At 38.4% G+C, this 17366-nt stretch overlaps 1 protein-coding gene across 1 annotated transcript; it reads left to right on the top strand.

Annotated features, from left to right (window-relative positions):
• Positions 1 to 231: 231 nt before the first annotated feature.
• On the top strand, positions 232 to 10427 carry LOC117370270 (glycosaminoglycan xylosylkinase). The gene is made up of 9 exons (XM_033965663.2): positions 232 to 392; positions 1765 to 2095; positions 2825 to 3072; positions 3495 to 3581; positions 4184 to 4293; positions 5823 to 5994; positions 7049 to 7240; positions 8276 to 8335; positions 9205 to 10427. Exons 2-9 carry the CDS (start codon positions 1967 to 1969, stop codon positions 9434 to 9436), a joined length of 1230 nt encoding a protein of 409 aa, XP_033821554.1. The 5' UTR covers positions 232 to 392; positions 1765 to 1966; the 3' UTR covers positions 9437 to 10427.
• The last annotated feature ends 6939 nt before the right edge of the window (positions 10428 to 17366 follow it).

The following is a 17366-nucleotide window of genomic DNA, read 5'->3' as shown; positions in this document are numbered from 1 at the left end:
CATATAATTTAACCATTTCATAAAAAAATATTCATCTATTGTGTTGCGTCTGATGGATACACTGACTGTATAAAGATATATAAAATGACTATTATTAAAAATACTGTCTGAAAGCCCACCCACGGTGCGCTCGCGGCTCCACAGCTCCCCCTGGAGTCTGCGCCGCGCACGTGCAGCTGTAGGAAGTGTTTCGGAAGTACGCGCAAACGAGAGACGAGACTCCACGGAAAGGGCGGAGGAAAAGGGGAGGCTGCTGCCGATTACTGGGTTGTAAACTGACGAACCATTGTGTCCATCGGCAGCTTGGCAAATCATCGACATTATTTATATCCCAAAACTCGGATAGAAACTTGGAAACGGCTTGGAACAGGCTGGACGTAACGCAGCGTAAGGTAAGGCAATAGTCCTCCAATAAACATTAAACACGACACACAGTAGCTAGCTTTAAGTTAGCTAACCAGCAAGGTGTACGATGGTTTTTCCAACAACCATATCGGTGTGCTATCATGGGACAGTGCATTGGCAGGAATAACAGCTGATTAACACAACCACGGCTCTAATAGTGTTAACAGACGTGGTGAAAATGGCATACTGACGCGCGGTTTCTCTACACCGGCATTAGAAAAGCAAAGGCATCGGTGATAAAAGGGTGATTGTATGTGTTTGCCTGCGTGGATAGGTGTCTCTTGGCGTCTCTTGGCGTCTCTTGGCGTCTCTTGGCGTCTCTTGGCGTCTCTTGGCGTCTCTTGGCGTCTCTTGGCGTCTCTTGGCTCATATGATCTATAAACAGTGATGTGGGTAATTATTTTGGATGTGTTTTGGTTGCCTTTACGCACGGGATTGGTTACGCATCGAAAGCTAAAGCACTATCAGCTGGAGATGGCTGGGTCAGAGTGGGTTAAACGTGGCACTTGTCATAATTACACTATAACAACATGAAAGGAAGCAAGTAGATATGCTCGCGTTTCTAACAAGGTTTATAGAAATATGCTTTGAATTACTCATTACGCGTTACTCACATTTGGCAGCGTTATATGTCACCTAAACCTTAACTGACCTCCCTGCATCACCCCAAGGCACTCTTCTGGCATCCGAGCATGGACAGGGATTCAAAAGTCACTCAGGTCACTAGTAGCACAACATTAAATGGCATGGGTATTAGATAATTTGGGATTTTCACCATACCAAATTTGGATGTGGTCATTTGATGGATGGAGTGCAGCAGTGACACTTTTTTCACTTTGATAGTTGTCAGCTCTTGCTCATTGCTGCAGCTTCTTAATTATTTTAGATGAAGATCACCACATCATATTTGTGGTCATCTTCACTGGAGCGCCTCATATTTTAGATTTCTGTCAGCTCTGGGACTTTGCAATAAACTATCTTTTATTTAGTTAACACATTTGATTTGTTTTTCAAGTTGGATGAAGCCACAGATCAAAATTATAGGGTTAGTTTCAGCTTTGGGATTTTGCCAGCCAGTGTGATATGTCAGCAGATAATGTAACTTGGAAGACTTGGAAGTTATCTGTAAAGTAATACTCTTGTATGTTCATGTTTTTATATGATTGCTGTATAAAATTATCTGCTAGACTCTTGCTCTGAGAGGTTTGTCTGGCCTCATCTGTTTAGCAGTACTGGGTCACTGTCTGCCCAGAGGGGAAACGAACCGTGGTGGAGGCAAATCAATCTGTTTTCTGACCTGCAAATTATTGACGCTACATTTTTCATCTGTGTCCCCTTCTGTACTTCTCTCTCTTCTAGCCTCCTTCTCTGCCCTTCCTGCTCTGTTCTGTCTATTCCTGTTACAGGGAAAGTGGGAGCGGATTTTGCGGCTGGGTTGGAGGGCACCTGGGGTTCGCCAGGGCCATGACTTTAGGGTGAAGGGGCGCCGTGCGCGGGACACAGTCAGATTTTAGGGTGAGGTGGGGGTGTAGGGCGGAGGGCAGAGGTTGTAGCCGTGGAGATGAAGCTCAAACAGCGCATGGTGGTGCTGTGTGCTGTGCTGCTCCTCCTGGGCCTGGCCAAGATCTTTCTGCTGGACGGAGGCGAGGGGTCTGCAGCCAGCCGCCGGGACCTCCGGGCGTTTCGCAAGGTCAGACAATTTTATGATGTGACTTTAGGCCTACAACAAATATATGATGTTATTACATGTCCTTTTCTTTCCAGTCTCATTGTGCATGTAATGGTTTATTTATATATTTATTTATATTTATATAACTTAAAATGTTTTACTCCATTGTTAATTCACTGTACAAGCGTGTATTGGGGGTTATAACTCTGGATAAAAAGCATTAACCGCCACAACTGAACCAGCACTTTCATACATAGTGCTGGTCGAGGGCATATGTCAGGTTTTCATGTATTTTTCAATAAATACTTGATGGAATAACTGGCAGTTTATGAAGGAAAGTTGAAAAGGTAAGATACAGGAACTAGTTCTGATCTCTAACACATATTAAAGACACAGAATTTCAAACAAAAGGGATGTACACATTTTCCAGACATTGTAAAAATTCATTTATTAAAATAATTTAACCTGTCATATGCACTTTAAGGTGTACTTGTGAAGTGTCCCGCCCAAGTGTACAATGGCAGAGTGAACTTGGAAGAACAGTGATTACACTATTTTTAATCCTTTTGTTAGTAAATATTGTACCATTCATTGACTTTCAAAACATTAGCAAACTGTGATTGAAGAAAGCAGTTGTTTTTCCCCTGTCAGAATGAAAGGCAAACTACACAAAGGGCACAGCTTTGGGATTGCTATTTTGTTTATACAAATTGTTAATATAAACCTGTCCATCATTGGTTTTTTTTCCAGATGGAGGCCGGTTTGTCTCTGTCCCGTGGTGCTCGTCTCACACATACCTTGCAGTCGCCATGGGAGATTGCCAGTCAGTGGGTTGGTCCCAGGGAGGTGTACCCAGAAGAGACTCCTGAATTAGCAGCAATCCTCACAGCGCTCAGCACAGCCCGAATCGAACGTGCCGATGTGGGCTATAAGGGGACGCAGCTCAAAGCTCTACTGGTCCTGGATGGGGGGCAGAAAGTAGTCTTCAAACCCAAGAGGTGAAAAGTTTGATTTAGTGGTAGAATTGTGTGCGCAATGTAGTATCTTTTACCATTATCAAAATATACCATTATTTTTATGTGTGTGTGTGGGGGTGTGTGTGTGTGGGGGTGGGGGTGGGTGTGTGTATGTATGTGTGTGTGTATGTATGTATGTATATATGTATATATGTATGTATGTATGTATGTGTATATATATATATATATATATATATATATATATATATATATACACTCACATTTGCAGTATAACCTTCCAAACAAATCTATAAGGTGATTCTTTGCTACTTTTGTGCATAATTTTATTGTTTGTTCAGTTTTCTATGATGTTTGAACATCTACAGAAATATTTTAAGTCAAGCAGTAATTCCTGTACATCCAGTTTGAATTTTTTTTGTAATGCTTTTGGGTGTGTTGTTCAGGTACAATAGAGACTACGTAGTGGACGGTGAGCCTTATGCTGGGTATGACAGACACAATGCAGAGGTGGCGGCTTTTCACCTGGACAGGTATGTAAGCATAATATTATATTCATCATCTTTATATTCATTTGACGTTGTATTATACAGTACAAAACAAAGTTCACACAAAATCAATAGTCAGTGTATCACTTTTGAAAGTCAAACTACAAGTTTCTCTTGATGCACACTTGAGTGTGAATGAGAATATGTTTGTGAGAGCAAATGTGGGACAACTGTTAAAAATTACACTCATTTAAGTTTTTACTAGGACTATTTTGATGGTGCCATAGTTTTCTATATGTATGGAAAACACTGCTTTACTTAAAGATCCTATACTTGATTTTTTTTCCCAAGTATTTGAGCATACGCACAGCTATATTGTATAAACAGTTCAGGTCAGAATAAGACTGATGCTGTCTGCATGCTTTACTGTCTGATAATCAGGAAGTGCGCCTTGTTGCTAGTTGATGGTAGCTTTACTGTCACGGCAAAACTCTAATACTGGTCTCTGAGCTGTGAAAAGTGTTGAAATGTATAAGGAAAATGAAGAATAACCTTGGGCCACAGCAAATCATTTAAAATTTCTGTTTTTCATTCTTTTAAGACAGTAAAAATTTGGTACAGCACCTTTAACTGTTCTATTGTGTAAGGATCCTTGGGTTCAGAAGAGCTCCTTTGGTCGTGGGACGCTACGTGAACCTGCGAACAGAGATCAAACCAGTTGCCACCGACCAACTGCTGAGCACCTTCCTCACGCAAGGTCTGTATTGTGTTTAGTTCATCAGATGGGTGCATTGCATGAGTTTATGTGATTCAAATGTGGTGTTGTAATCATGTTTAAACTTATACACAAAAGCATGCACAATACACTTGGTCCTCTAGATTGGTATTCTGACTAAGGCTGAGCTACTTCTGGAGATGGCTCTCCAGGCTCCTCTCAGGTTGCCCAGAGGCACTGGTTGAATAGTGGGTCAAATCACTTTCCATGACAAAATGATTAGAAACATAATAAACTGGGTTACAGAAAGAAGAAAATATTGTGTTTGCTGAATGACTGGTTTAGAGCATCTCCAAATGGCAGCTGTGTTCCATTTGCAGTGCTCTGTGCTGAAACTGAAGAAATTAAATCTGGTCAGAGTGTTACAGTTTGTTGCATATCGGGTGTGAATAAGTAGCTGGCCCAAAGCATTTATTACTTTTTCCTGTGGAGTTCATCTGACCCATTTCAATAGTGGCACTCATTATAAAAGATGTTTAAATCCAACATTTAATACTTTTTTTTTCTTTTAAAAAGCTCAACTGTGACCAGTCATACTGTAATAACTGTAAATGTCATACATATTAAATGGCAGGTTTATTAATGTTGCTACTTCTGCCATTAGCCATCTCTCAGTCTTATGACTCATTTCACTTACAGACATTGAAGTCCTGGTTTTCAGCAGAGGGTATAAAATCTCAGTATATTTCACACTGACACATGCAATGATGTTCAATTAATGTATCATCAAATTTCCCTGCCCTAAAGGGGCTTTATAAGCACTTCAAAAAAAAGCATTGTATATTTAGTCAATAGTTCACTATGGCGACCATGAGAAGAAAAAAAAAAGTTAACCATTAACTAAATCATTAAATAAGTTCCATTCACAGTCTTGAGTTTGATTAGGTGATAGATGTGCCAAAATAACCATATTGGAAATTGTGTTTAAAAATTGCCCTAAAAATCCTTTGGCTTAAGTTTGTCTCAGCTGACAGAAATATACTTTTGTACCTTTGTTCAAGCTTTGCCAGTGTCAGTTTTTGTATAGGACCAATTATAAGGGATAAATCAATCATGGAATTTGTTTTGTTTGCCTCAGTTTTAAACTGTGGCCTCAGGTGAAGTTAAAATATGTATACAGTTGAAACCAGAAGCTTACATACACTATATAAAAAGACACATACACTTTTTTCTCACTGTCTGACATGAAATCAGACTAAACTTTTCCAAATTGTTTGAAGTTGTGGTAATCTTACTGTAAGTAAACCTCTGACTTTGAAGAAAATAATGAAAAGTCCTTCTCTCATTATTCTGGCTTTTAGCAAATAGAAATAATTTTCATAATCCTAACTGACTTAAAACAGTAAAAGTTTATTCTGGTTTCATGTCAAACAGTGTGTTTGTGTCTTTTTATACTATGTATGTAAACTTCTAGTTTCAACTATATGACCTGATGTCATCTCATATTTGTGTTGATAAAAAAAATTAAAAATGGATTTTACATGAATATAATTTAGGTCTTTTTCTTGCAGGTAATAACAGTTGTTTCTATGGAAAGTGTTACTACTGTCGGGAGAGTGAGCCGGCCTGTGCTGAGGGGGAGATCATGGAGGGTTCATTAACCCTTTGGCTGCCGGACGTGTGGCCTCTACAAAAGCACAGACACCCCTGGGGCAGGACCTACCGGGAGGGAAAACTGGCCAGGTATGTCCCACTACACTATAAAATATTCTTTAATTTTACAGGAAAACAAAGGGTGCTGTAGGCCTGGTGTCTGGGGACATTTTTATGTAAAATTATAAACAGACGCAGCAATACTTCTGTTATTGTACCATACCTTGTACAGTTCCTTGACACAGAACAGTTTAGAAGTGAATATTTTAGCAGTAATCTGATTAAGTTTTTCCTATTCCAATTTACTATCTGCATAAAGCGACACTTACAGAAAGTGTTTTTGAATAAAGATTGTTTTAGTCCTAGAATAAAGGTGAAGCTATGAAATGTGTGTCTGCTTTGAAAGACAAAAACAATTATTTGTTTTTTTTCTGCGGCTGTATGTTGAGATCGATTTTGTTGGCTCACACTGACGGTGATAATTTACAAGCATCTTTTAGTGAATGTCTAATCAAATGTGCATTGATCCACCTTCACACTCTTAACTTGATAATAAATTATCAAGATTATGTAAATGCAGAAATACTGCATACATAGTAATATACGTACTGTATTACACGCTGCAGACTTCATTAGATATTTAATGAGTGAGGACTGAGCTCAGCATGTGCTGTGTAACTGTGCAGATCAGCGGGACACGGCCCATCAGCAGAGAGCCTCTGATACTCACATTTTCATTCAAGATCATACTACATGTCTTAACTCACACATCTTTGTGACAGAAATTATCCTTTCAATTTCATTCATTTCAATAGCTTACACTGTTATGCTTTTCATATTCTGCATTTTGTCATTCAGAGAAGAAAACTCCTAATTCACAGTAATAATTATTGTGATCGCAATAAGATTAGCCATTTATCTTTTAGGTCATTTTAACACAGAATCATTAACATTTGAAAAAAGGTGAAATGACTGTCTTTTAAACTAGAGGCAAACCATTTAGTTCAGATTGAATTACATTCATAATTGCAGTTTTAGTTGAATTGTAATTCATTCTAGTCACAAGTGTACAGTATCGTATAAGGAAGTCAATTGAAAAATTTCTATATATGGTGATTTTAACAAGTACCATACTGTTGTTCAGGTGGGAGTATGACGAGAGCTACTGTGATGCAGTGAAGAAAATGCCTCCATACGACGCTGGCCCTAGACTCCTGGATGTGATTGACACGGCCATATTTGATTATCTCATCGGAAACGCCGACCGCCATCACTACGAGAGTTTCCAGGATGATGGAGGAGCCAGCATGCTTATCCTACTTGACAATGCCAAGAGGTAAAGTACAAAAATTAGCCAACCACTCTTGTATTAGGCCTTTTGGTAATTGGGGGGGGGGGGCATAACTGGATTTTAAATGCTAAAAGAATGTGTTTGTGAGAAACTGTGTGATCTTATGTGGTTTTTCCCTAAATTTGTGTTTTCAAATTTCATTTTCTTTATTGCTTTTAGACTTTTGATATTACTTTCCCATGCAACAAAACTCACTTGTCTCTAATGAAAGTGCTGCATGGTTGACTCATAATAAACAGTAACTCATAGTGCACAGTTTCTATACATTGAAAGTTTTGAAGTATTTGCTCAATTACGTGTTACGTATTTTGCCACAAATATTTAAAAAGGGGACATTCTGAATTTATTTATTTATCTTTTTATTTATTGATTGATTCATTTATTTATTTATCTTTTTATTTATTTATGTCCTTGTAAATGTTCTGGTTGAGGTTCATGTATCACACCAAACGTAAATTGGCTATAAAAGAGCACACAAAAAGTACAGAAATATCACTTTACATACTTGAAAGATTATAATCATTTCAACTAAAGTTTGTTTATTTTGTATCATTCACTTGTGCAAATGTTTTTCTTAGACTATAAACTTAATATTAAGTTAATTGTATTATTCATTGTAAATAATAGTATATACATGCAGGTGGTAATCCACATTTCAAGAGAAATAGCAGACATTTTGTAGAGGTAAAAGCCCTAAGACATTTTGCTTTAAAGTCCAGGAATGATGCTGTTTTACCAGCAGCATCTTTTGTGTTTTACCTCAACTGTCACTTAATGGGCCCCATCAGCTCTCGGAGAAGTGCCTTTGTAACCAGCAGACAGAAAGAGGAAGTCTTCCTTCTGGGTCAGTGGAGCTGGATCAGACGCAGTGCATTTGAAGTTGGTGCTTTGTACTTTGTGGCAGCACAGTGTGGCTAATGCATTTTGATGGCCTCTCTGAACCGCAGTGCTGCAAACTTCACTTTCCTACTTAAGTCTATCACAGTAATTTTTGTGTTTCTGTTTATTTTTACTCTGCAGTTTTGGGAACGCGGCTCTTGACGAGAGGAGCATTCTGGCACCCCTTTATCAGTGCTGCATGTGAGTATGCAGGATCATCACAACTATCTAGTATTGCAGACTGGATCCATGCAAAATAACTTGGACACAGTAGCTCAAAAATACAAAATGTAAAACAATCTTAGAGCTGTGTTATGTGCCAGAAGATTTAGGGCAATGGGACATCCATACCAGCTGAGAACAAGAACAGGAGCGTGCAGAGGTGTCCAAAAACATACATGTTTTATTTACCAAAATAATTAATGAAATATGTGAACAAGAAACTTAAATCATTGACTAATACAATAATAACTAATTGAAGACTAACAAAGGACATTTGACAATAAAAAAGGAATAATCATTAAAAAAGAAAATTACCTTAATAAGATGAAAAAAGTGAATATATTATAAGAATATACAGAAACAATAGGTGGAGTGAGGAAGTGCACTGCAAGAGATGGAGAGGGGAGAATTGGCCATGATGTTTATTATGTGATAAGGGTGAGTTGTACAGTTGTGTGGAGTGTGTATCCTTCAGAGGGGAGCAGAGCATTAGGAGTGTCTCAGTTTGCAATGATTTTTGCTGACCATCCTGTTCATTTATCAGGGCTTGAGAGCGACGCAAATGGCTCAAAAGTGAATTGTAGTATTGAAGGTTTAGCATGGTAGTGTCATGAGACTGATCCTTGGTTCTACCAGTTGAATGTCTCTTCCTACTCTTCACCCTCTTTCAGACTCAGGTTTGTGTTTCTTGTTGGTTCTGTTATTTTACTGTTAAACACAATAAAATGAACCAATGCTAAATATTATAAAGTCTTGACATTTATTTGACCACCCACACCTACACTAACTCCCTTGTTTGCACCAGTAAACTTTATTATTCTTTTTTTTTGTGTCCTTTTGTTTTTCAGGGTTCGAGTCTCCACATGGAACAGATTAAACTTGTTGAGGAATGGGGTTTTGAGTTCAGCGATGAGACAGGCTCTGGCCTTTGACCCCATTCACCCGGTTTTGGCTGAGACGCACTTAGCAGCTCTGGACCGGCGGCTTTCTGGAATCATAGCCACCGTCAAACAGTGTATGGAAGCATCAGGCCCAGACAATACACTAATAGAAGACCGAATGAACCTCCCTCATCCATAATCACAATGGGACAAAGTGCCTGGATGAGATACAAGACAAGAACTGATAAAACTATTTATAAAACTCTATATAAAATGATTGACAAGGTGAATTATGAACCACAAACTTCACCTGCTTTTTACAACTCACTGGAGATGGCATTTTCAGTGTTTGAAAATCAAAGACTTTTTCTCAACAGTGCACTACCGATAAGATCTGCTGTATCTTTGACAACTACTGGACAAAACTATAGAAAGACATTAAATTACATTATGAGCCATCACACAATTAAAGGAAAGACTATTTTGTTTTATTGTATTTAAAGCTGCCGAGTTCTGAAACTTGGAAATGACAATTGGTGATTTCAATTAGATTTTTTTAAATGTAAATTTTGCTTTACATCCAAAATCCAAGATTTGTAAGTGGTTTAATTTAAAAAGAAAGTGTATTACTATAGTGCACACAATTGGCTTAATATTTTAACAGAATATTTAGTGTATTAATAGCAAAAGATGAAGTTTAAATCTGTCAACTGGACAAATTTAAACTTCATCTTTTACTATAGATCAAACATGGACGACTGAGGAATTACAGATAGTGTATAAATACTTTTTTAAATAGTGTTTAGTATAAAAAATTTACTTTTTGGCTTTCTTTAACTGAAAATATAAAATATTGCAGTTACATTTTATAAAATATTGAGACATTTCCTTATCTGCTATATAATATATATTTCACTTTGAATTAAACTACTGAAAAAACAGTTTTGCCCACTATTCTAGCCCTTTGATGTAATCCAAAGGCTATCGGACGCCGCCAGGTTGTATATATGTATCTGGGTTGGTGGATATAAAAAGTGTGAGTGTATTTGAATGGCCGTGTGTGTGGGAGGGAAGGAGCCATATGTGCCGAATATTAGAAAGCTACTGACATTACAGTTATGACTTTGCCGGAAATGAGTAAGTCATGTCCCTAGGTACAATGTTCTACATTAAAATACAGTTCGTTTACATTAAGTGGACCTCTGTCGTTTCTGTCATTTATATATTTTTTTATATTTGTACCCCACAAAAGCAAACAGCCTTTCATGGTGATTAAAATGTATTCAGACCTTCGATCTCTTTATGTGCAATTGTAAAGAATCTACCAAAAATAACTACATTTTTAATAATACATAACTTGTATATCATTTGCCCTGACATGCAAAGGCCAGTCACACTTTACACCTGCTGTAACCACTGTAACCACTGTACTAAATTTTCAGGTGTTTTAATTTCTAGCCATGACTCTTGAGGTTTTGGAGATGACGACAGCAACCTGGACTATAAAGATTTAGGAGCAGGTGCAGGTTTTTACATGATACAAGTAATATGTTTGAATATGGAAGTACCTAACCTGTTCAACACTTTTACACCATAGTGATTTATAAATGTGTGAAAGTTTATCCTATGTCATATTTTATTTCTTCACAGTGACTAGGGCAGTTCTTCTTAAATCAAGTGAAAATTGTTTTTAAATACTAGATATTTCACTTTCAAGGTAGCATTTTTTATGGACTACACCTGAATTAAAGCAGCTAGAACAAACATTCACAAACTTAAAACTTAGAGGTAATAACATAATGAGGATGGTGATTTGTAGTGATAAAATCATAAAGACATCTTGATCATCACAGACCTTTACAGACTAATGGAGGCATACGATTAGTAATATTTGATCATCTGTTTTGTGTCCTTGTGACCCCAGTGACTCAACCCACAACTACCTCAACCCTGGAGATGAATCAAAACATTTAAGAACTACTGCAACATGCCAAGACTTAGATTATAGTTTATTTATTATCTAGATTCTGTCAAAGTTGGGATTTTCCTTCCTCACCACAAGGGCCTTTTGCACTGACCACAGTTCATACCATTGTGGCTGAAGGTCCTGCTCATGACTGAATTCTGAAGCAGTATCTTTCTGTTTGGGCACTGATCAAAGGGAAACCACCTATCCACAACATACACTGTACCATTTAACCTGAGCAGTTTACACTGAAAATGTGTGACAGTTATGTGAGGAATTAATCATTAGAACTTTGAATCTGTTAAATTAATTATATTTCGGCACATCAGTGATTCATTCTGCAACCTGACCCTTTTGCCTTTGTGCTGCTTATGAACCTTGTTAAAGTGGGTCTAAAACCATGAAACCATAAAGCCATAACTTTTTCCAGTTCTTTTCAATATCCAATTTGATTTAGATGATTTGGATGAGACCATAGTTTCATTTGGTGTGACTTCTCTTTTCACTTGTATCCCCACATCAGCAGCAGTGGAGGCAGCAAAGAGGAGGCTAGTGCAAGCTAAGCTAAAAGAGAGAACTAAACTGTCACCCGACCAAATCTACCAACAACTAAAAAAGTTTTAAATAGCACATATTTCTAGTCCAGAGGAAACTTCTACAGGCAAATCCACGGCTGTGCAATGGGCTTTCCGGTCTCCTCTATTATGACTAACGTATAACTGAACATTGGCCTCATTTCCAGGCACTCCACCCACACATTGGTATCAATATGTGGATGGTAACTGGATTAAAATTAAATTTCAAGATCTGGAACCCTTTACTGCAAACATCATGTTCACACGGGAAGAGGCCAAGGAGAACAAACTGGCCTTCTTAGATTGTGCAGTAATAATAAGAGAGAACTGGTGTGTCCAGATAGAAGTCTTCAGGAAACCCACACACACTGACCAATATCTGCTGTTTGATTCACACCATCCACTGCAGCACAAATTCGTACTATACAACACAAGTGCCCACAAACACAGAGGGGAAAGCGAAGGAGGAACCACATGTGGAGAAAGCCCTCTCTGCTTGTGGATATCCAAAATGGGCCGTCAATAGATCTAAGAGAGCTAAAAAAAAAAAACAGGACAACAGGGAATCTGAACCTAGAAGGAAAGGCGTAACTATTCTTTACACAGTGGGTATGTCAGAAAAACTTCAGAGAATTTTCAGAGAGTTTGAGATTCTGGTCTATTTCAAACCTACAAACACTTTAAGACAGAAACCGGTTCACCCATAGGACAAAACCCTGAGCCATAGACAAAGTAATGTGTCTACTCCATTCAGTGTAGTGAAGAGTGCAGTGAGACAAGAGAATGTACCAACACCAACGTGAGAGCTCCTCTGGACCCCAGTCTGCTGTACATCTCCGTCTCAAAGACACTAACCACTCCTTTGAAGAGTGAGGTACAGATCTGAGCCAGAGAAAAGAAATGGTTTGAGAGGAGAGTTACAATTCCTTAAACAGGAATGGGGCCTGAGACATTGTCCACCCTTAATCTGACGAGGACTGAAGAAGCTGTTTGAATGATCGGCAAAATGCCTTCACTCCTACAACTTTTTGTTCAGTTGACGGATTTTATATTTTTCTTTTACCATAGATCAGACCTGGACGACTGAGGGATAAATACAGATAAATACAGTTTGTGGTCAGAAAGAAAAGGTGGAAGAAGAAAGAAAAGGGAAGGGCAAAAGAAATGTAGATTTTATTGAGGACCTCACAGAACACTGCATTTCTGAGCTAATATGATAAAATTCAGCCTCTTTTTTCTAGCAAAGTTAAAAACATACAAGACAACAGGCAGATCTGCAAGGGAGAAGAACACATGCAAATTTCCATCTAGCAGATAAAAATATCTAGTATCCGTGTAAAACGATGCTCATCCAGATGAAAGGGCACTTTATTTGGTGTATTTTGAAATTTCATGCACGTCTCTGCAATGTGCCACACCTGTGATGCTTTGTTTAAATTTAGAACATTTATTTTGTTGATTTTCTCAAAAGTCTGATCTCATCAGATGTCACAAGCTAAGCAGGTTTGGGCCTGGATAGTACTTGGATGGGAGACCGCTGGGAATACCAAGTGCCCCCGTGGGGGCATAAGTGCCATTGTGCCCATTGGCAAGACACTTCACCCACATTGCCATGACTGTGGTCTTTGCATAAGTGGTGGTTGTGGTCAGAGCGACCGGCTCAGCAGTCTTTTTTTCCGACAGTCTGCCCTAGGTCAACTGTGCCTACACAAGTAATCACCACCGAATGTGGAGTGAATTAACTAATAGCCTTATGTCTAATGGTGGAAAAAGTACTGCAAATTTGTATTCAAGTACATGCTAAAAATTCACTCAATACAATATGTTCTCATGTTATTTCTTCAAAAACCTACCTGAATTAGGTAAACATTAGGTAACAAAAACTACCACTTCATGACATCACAAGGTGGAACAGAGCATTTTGAGCTTTGGAGATGTAGAGATTTAATAATAAAGAATTAGTAAAACATGAGTGAATAAAACAAAACACAACTTCAGTTATGTTTTTGATGAGGTAACAACATTATAACAGGGCTTTGAGTTTACAAGTGTTAATTTTGCATAATATCGGACCTCTAAGATAAAGTAAAAAGTACATATAAAAAATACTAATCTTTTAGCTGCATTTTAGATTTGTAATAGTACTTGTAATAGTAATTGAACAGTTTAAAGTTGAATTTTGTCATTTCAAACCACAGAGAGGTAAATGCACTGCTGTTATGTGTGCTTTTTGGTTTAGAAAAAAGCAGAGACAGTGGTGAGACAGCCAGGGTTTGGGAAGATGGGACTTGTGCTGTACTCAGCTCCATTATGATCTTAAATGTCACTCATTACAATTATACATTTAGAATGATATGAATGAAGCACAAGCACAGGTTTTAAAATCTACTCTCCAAAGTACAACACCCAAAGAATCTACTCAGTTACAGTAACGTGCGTATGTGTAATTAGTTACTTCCCACCCCTTGCTTTTTGTCCATTTGAATTTGAATTTTTGCAGCATGTGCCTTCAGCTTGTTGGCAAAGCAGGAACAGCAGAAGTAATTGCAGTATTGGTTAGAAGTATTAGGCTTATCATACAGGCCTGTGTAGTCTACTTTTCAATGTAACTGTTTCACTCTATTGAGAATTGTGTTGTGTAGTAGTGCACAAGTCTCACTTTTTGTACTATTTTTAGTTAACAGCACTTTTACTTGTAACACTTTCAGCTTTGGTTTATTGTGAAATCTAATGTTTTGCATTAAGCCCCAGATGTCTGTCCTGAGCTGGCTGTGAGGTATTTGCCGTCCTCCCTCATGTGTCCGGTTTCACTCCCAGTAACAAATACGTTGATCTACAGTATAGACGCACGAGGCCTCCTCCATCTCTCCTCCTCAGTGCGGCCCAGTTTGTGCTTCTGCTCTCGCTACAAAGCACCCCCCACCCACTCATCCAAACTTACAGACTGGAGCTTTCCTTCCAGTCATCACCCTCCCTCTACAGGCCCACTCACGGTTAAAAAGCGACGTGGAGCAGCAGAGAGGGGCTCACACGTTTTTTGCAACGCACGATGGATGCGTCACGGGTGGAAGTGGAGAGCTGCGCGCTGCTCAGACACGCACGCGGCTGCAAAGTGACGCTGCTCGTGATCCTGCAGAACCTGCTCCTCACCGGCTGTCTGCTCACCGCACTCTACGTCTACTGGACCTACGAGGAGCCCGTGAGTTTTGTGCTTTACTCATCACAACAGAAATGACTTGGACTACGACATAATAATAATAAACATTCAAACATAACAAAATGTATACTTACAGTTTGCAAAAAATGGTAAAATAGGTGTCAAATAAAGACAAAATACTGCCCTACATACAGACTTCTATGTGTATAAGTAGAATACAGTAAAAGTATCTAGTTCAAAGCTGAGTTGGACAAGAGCTGGGATAATAGTCAGTGAAAGAGAGTTCAACAGATACAGGTCAGTGGCATTTGTTTTTAGACAGTATCTTCATGTAATCAGGATAAATCCCAGTGAGATTACTCATCTCTTTAACCTGGACAAAATAGCATCATCATCAGCACGTTTAGACAACACATATCACAGTGGTTTGGCGACTAAACAAACTGCAGATCATATCCATATCAAAACAGAAAGATCTGTGGGAGTGAAGACCAAAATGTCGGCTAATCAGAATGACCTTTGTCTTATGTGTTTTCCATGGACTCCTCAAAGCCCTTTCATAGCCAAATTATCTACAGTACCCATTTCACAGGTCAATAAAGTCATTAGTTTATGAAGATAAGAGTTGATCTTGCCTTGTTACTTCAACCAAAGAAATGTGTTTAATTGGACTTTTTGTTGTAAATAAGTATAACTTTGAGCTGTCACGTGTCTATTTGAGTTTCACTGACCTTTTAAATCTGGTTTTGTGAATCTTTATAGTTTTTTGTGATAACTGAAGATATAAGTATAGGCGTCTGGTCTACTATTCTAAACATTCATGAGCCTGGTGTATTTAGGTTGTTTTGTTTTGCCAGTTGAAGTTTCTGCTTATGACTGTGACTGACACTAAATACCAGTCAGATAAGAACTGACCTTCTTGGCTAATGGAAATGTAGGCAGTGCAGATAGTGTGGTCTACATTCAAGATTCACTGTTAATCACTACAGTGTGATCCTCATGACAACCTTTCATCTTCAGACTTTCCCTATTTCCACTTTCAAGATAATGAACAAAATGAATAAACATCAATGTCTTTTGTGTATTTACAGGATTTACAACATGTACACATCCAGTTTTTACCTATTTCAGGTCAGTAAACAGCATCATATCTGATATTTGCTTCAGTCGTTGACTAAATGATTAATTTCTCTGTACATGCCACTTCACAGGCATCTTGGGAAACAAAACATTGACGTTTGAGTTTGTCAAGGGCAAAGAAAAGATGGAGCTTAGAGATGGGACCCGCATCTCTATAACGTGCGGAGGGCCTTATGTCATGTACATGTATTTGTGTTATAAAAGCACACAAGACCAGGCCAGTGGTACTCTGGAGCTCCATGTGACAGACAGCAAAGATCCAAGGAGCACTTTCAACCTGCAGGCGCACCATCACCATGAGGTCTGTAGGGGGCTCCAAAGTGTTGTATACCTCAAAGAAAATGAAGAGGCCACCCTGCGCTTGTACTCCACAGAAAACTTCAGGCTTAAAACGGCAACTGTCGGCTTCAGCTATCTGCTAGGGTCCAGGTGTGAGTACTGAAGATGCTCTCTTTGGATTTAAGCAAAAGGAATACTTATACAGCTATTTTTCTACCAATGGTGCCGAGAGCGTTTAACACAGTCATAACATGATGTTTTATACTGTGCTGCACTTATTAGATGTACAAGGGGCAGTGTCTCAAGAGGAAAATACTCACCTGAAGTGAGGTTAGAAACCTGCTCACCACTTTGTTACTGTTGTGTCCTTAAGCAAAACATCCACCCAGCCTCCAGTGCATGAATATGATTTAGTGATTTTTTGATAGTTAAAGGGTTAGCTGGTGCAGTGTGGCATTCATAACTTCATCAGTCTGTCCCAGGGCAGAGAATCTACATCTGATTAAGACATAGAACTTAAACTTCATAGGCTGGGGTTGGAAACTATTAGAAAACACTGGTTTGTACTATATGTGCCTCTGCTACTTCATCTGTTGTTTGGCCACTGAATGATAGAGTGGTCATGTATTTCTTCAAGTTGCTGATATAACTGGTCATTCAAAGCCCTTCCTGGGAAAACATTATAAAAACATACAGTGCAACATGTTTAGAAACCTTGGTACTTATAGCTGCTTTTACATAATTTTCCTATTGAATCAAGTTTACACTCGCAAATGAATGTATTTTTTATTATTATTATTTTAGACACTTTTAGCTGTAGAATGTTTTTGCACCTATAAAGCACTGAATTAAAGGAACCTTACATTGTGCAGAGGGGCTGGAGAAAAAAGTTAAGCTTGTATTATTATTTTATTTAATTATTAATTTGCCTTTAAATATTTTAATTGAGTTAAGCTGATACTAACTGCACATCTAAAATTAGTATCTACAGATTTGGCATATTTGTACATGT

This window comes from Periophthalmus magnuspinnatus, chromosome 4 (assembly GCF_009829125.3).
Source record: "Periophthalmus magnuspinnatus isolate fPerMag1 chromosome 4, fPerMag1.2.pri, whole genome shotgun sequence".
NCBI lineage: Eukaryota > Metazoa > Chordata > Actinopteri > Gobiiformes > Gobiidae > Periophthalmus > Periophthalmus magnuspinnatus.
This window is presented reverse-complemented; position numbering and strand designations above follow the sequence as displayed.

Coding starts and splice junctions, on each gene's coding strand:
- LOC117370270 (XM_033965663.2), top strand. CDS start 1,967: ATGAAGCTCAAACAGCGCATGGTGGTGCTGTGTGCTGTGCTGCTCCTC. Junction 7,241..8,275: donor CTACTTGACAATGCCAAGAG/GTAAAGTACAAA, acceptor TTTACTCTGCAG/TTTTGGGAACGCGGCTCTTG. Junction 8,336..9,204: donor CCCCTTTATCAGTGCTGCAT/GTGAGTATGCAG, acceptor TTTGTTTTTCAG/GGTTCGAGTCTCCACATGGA.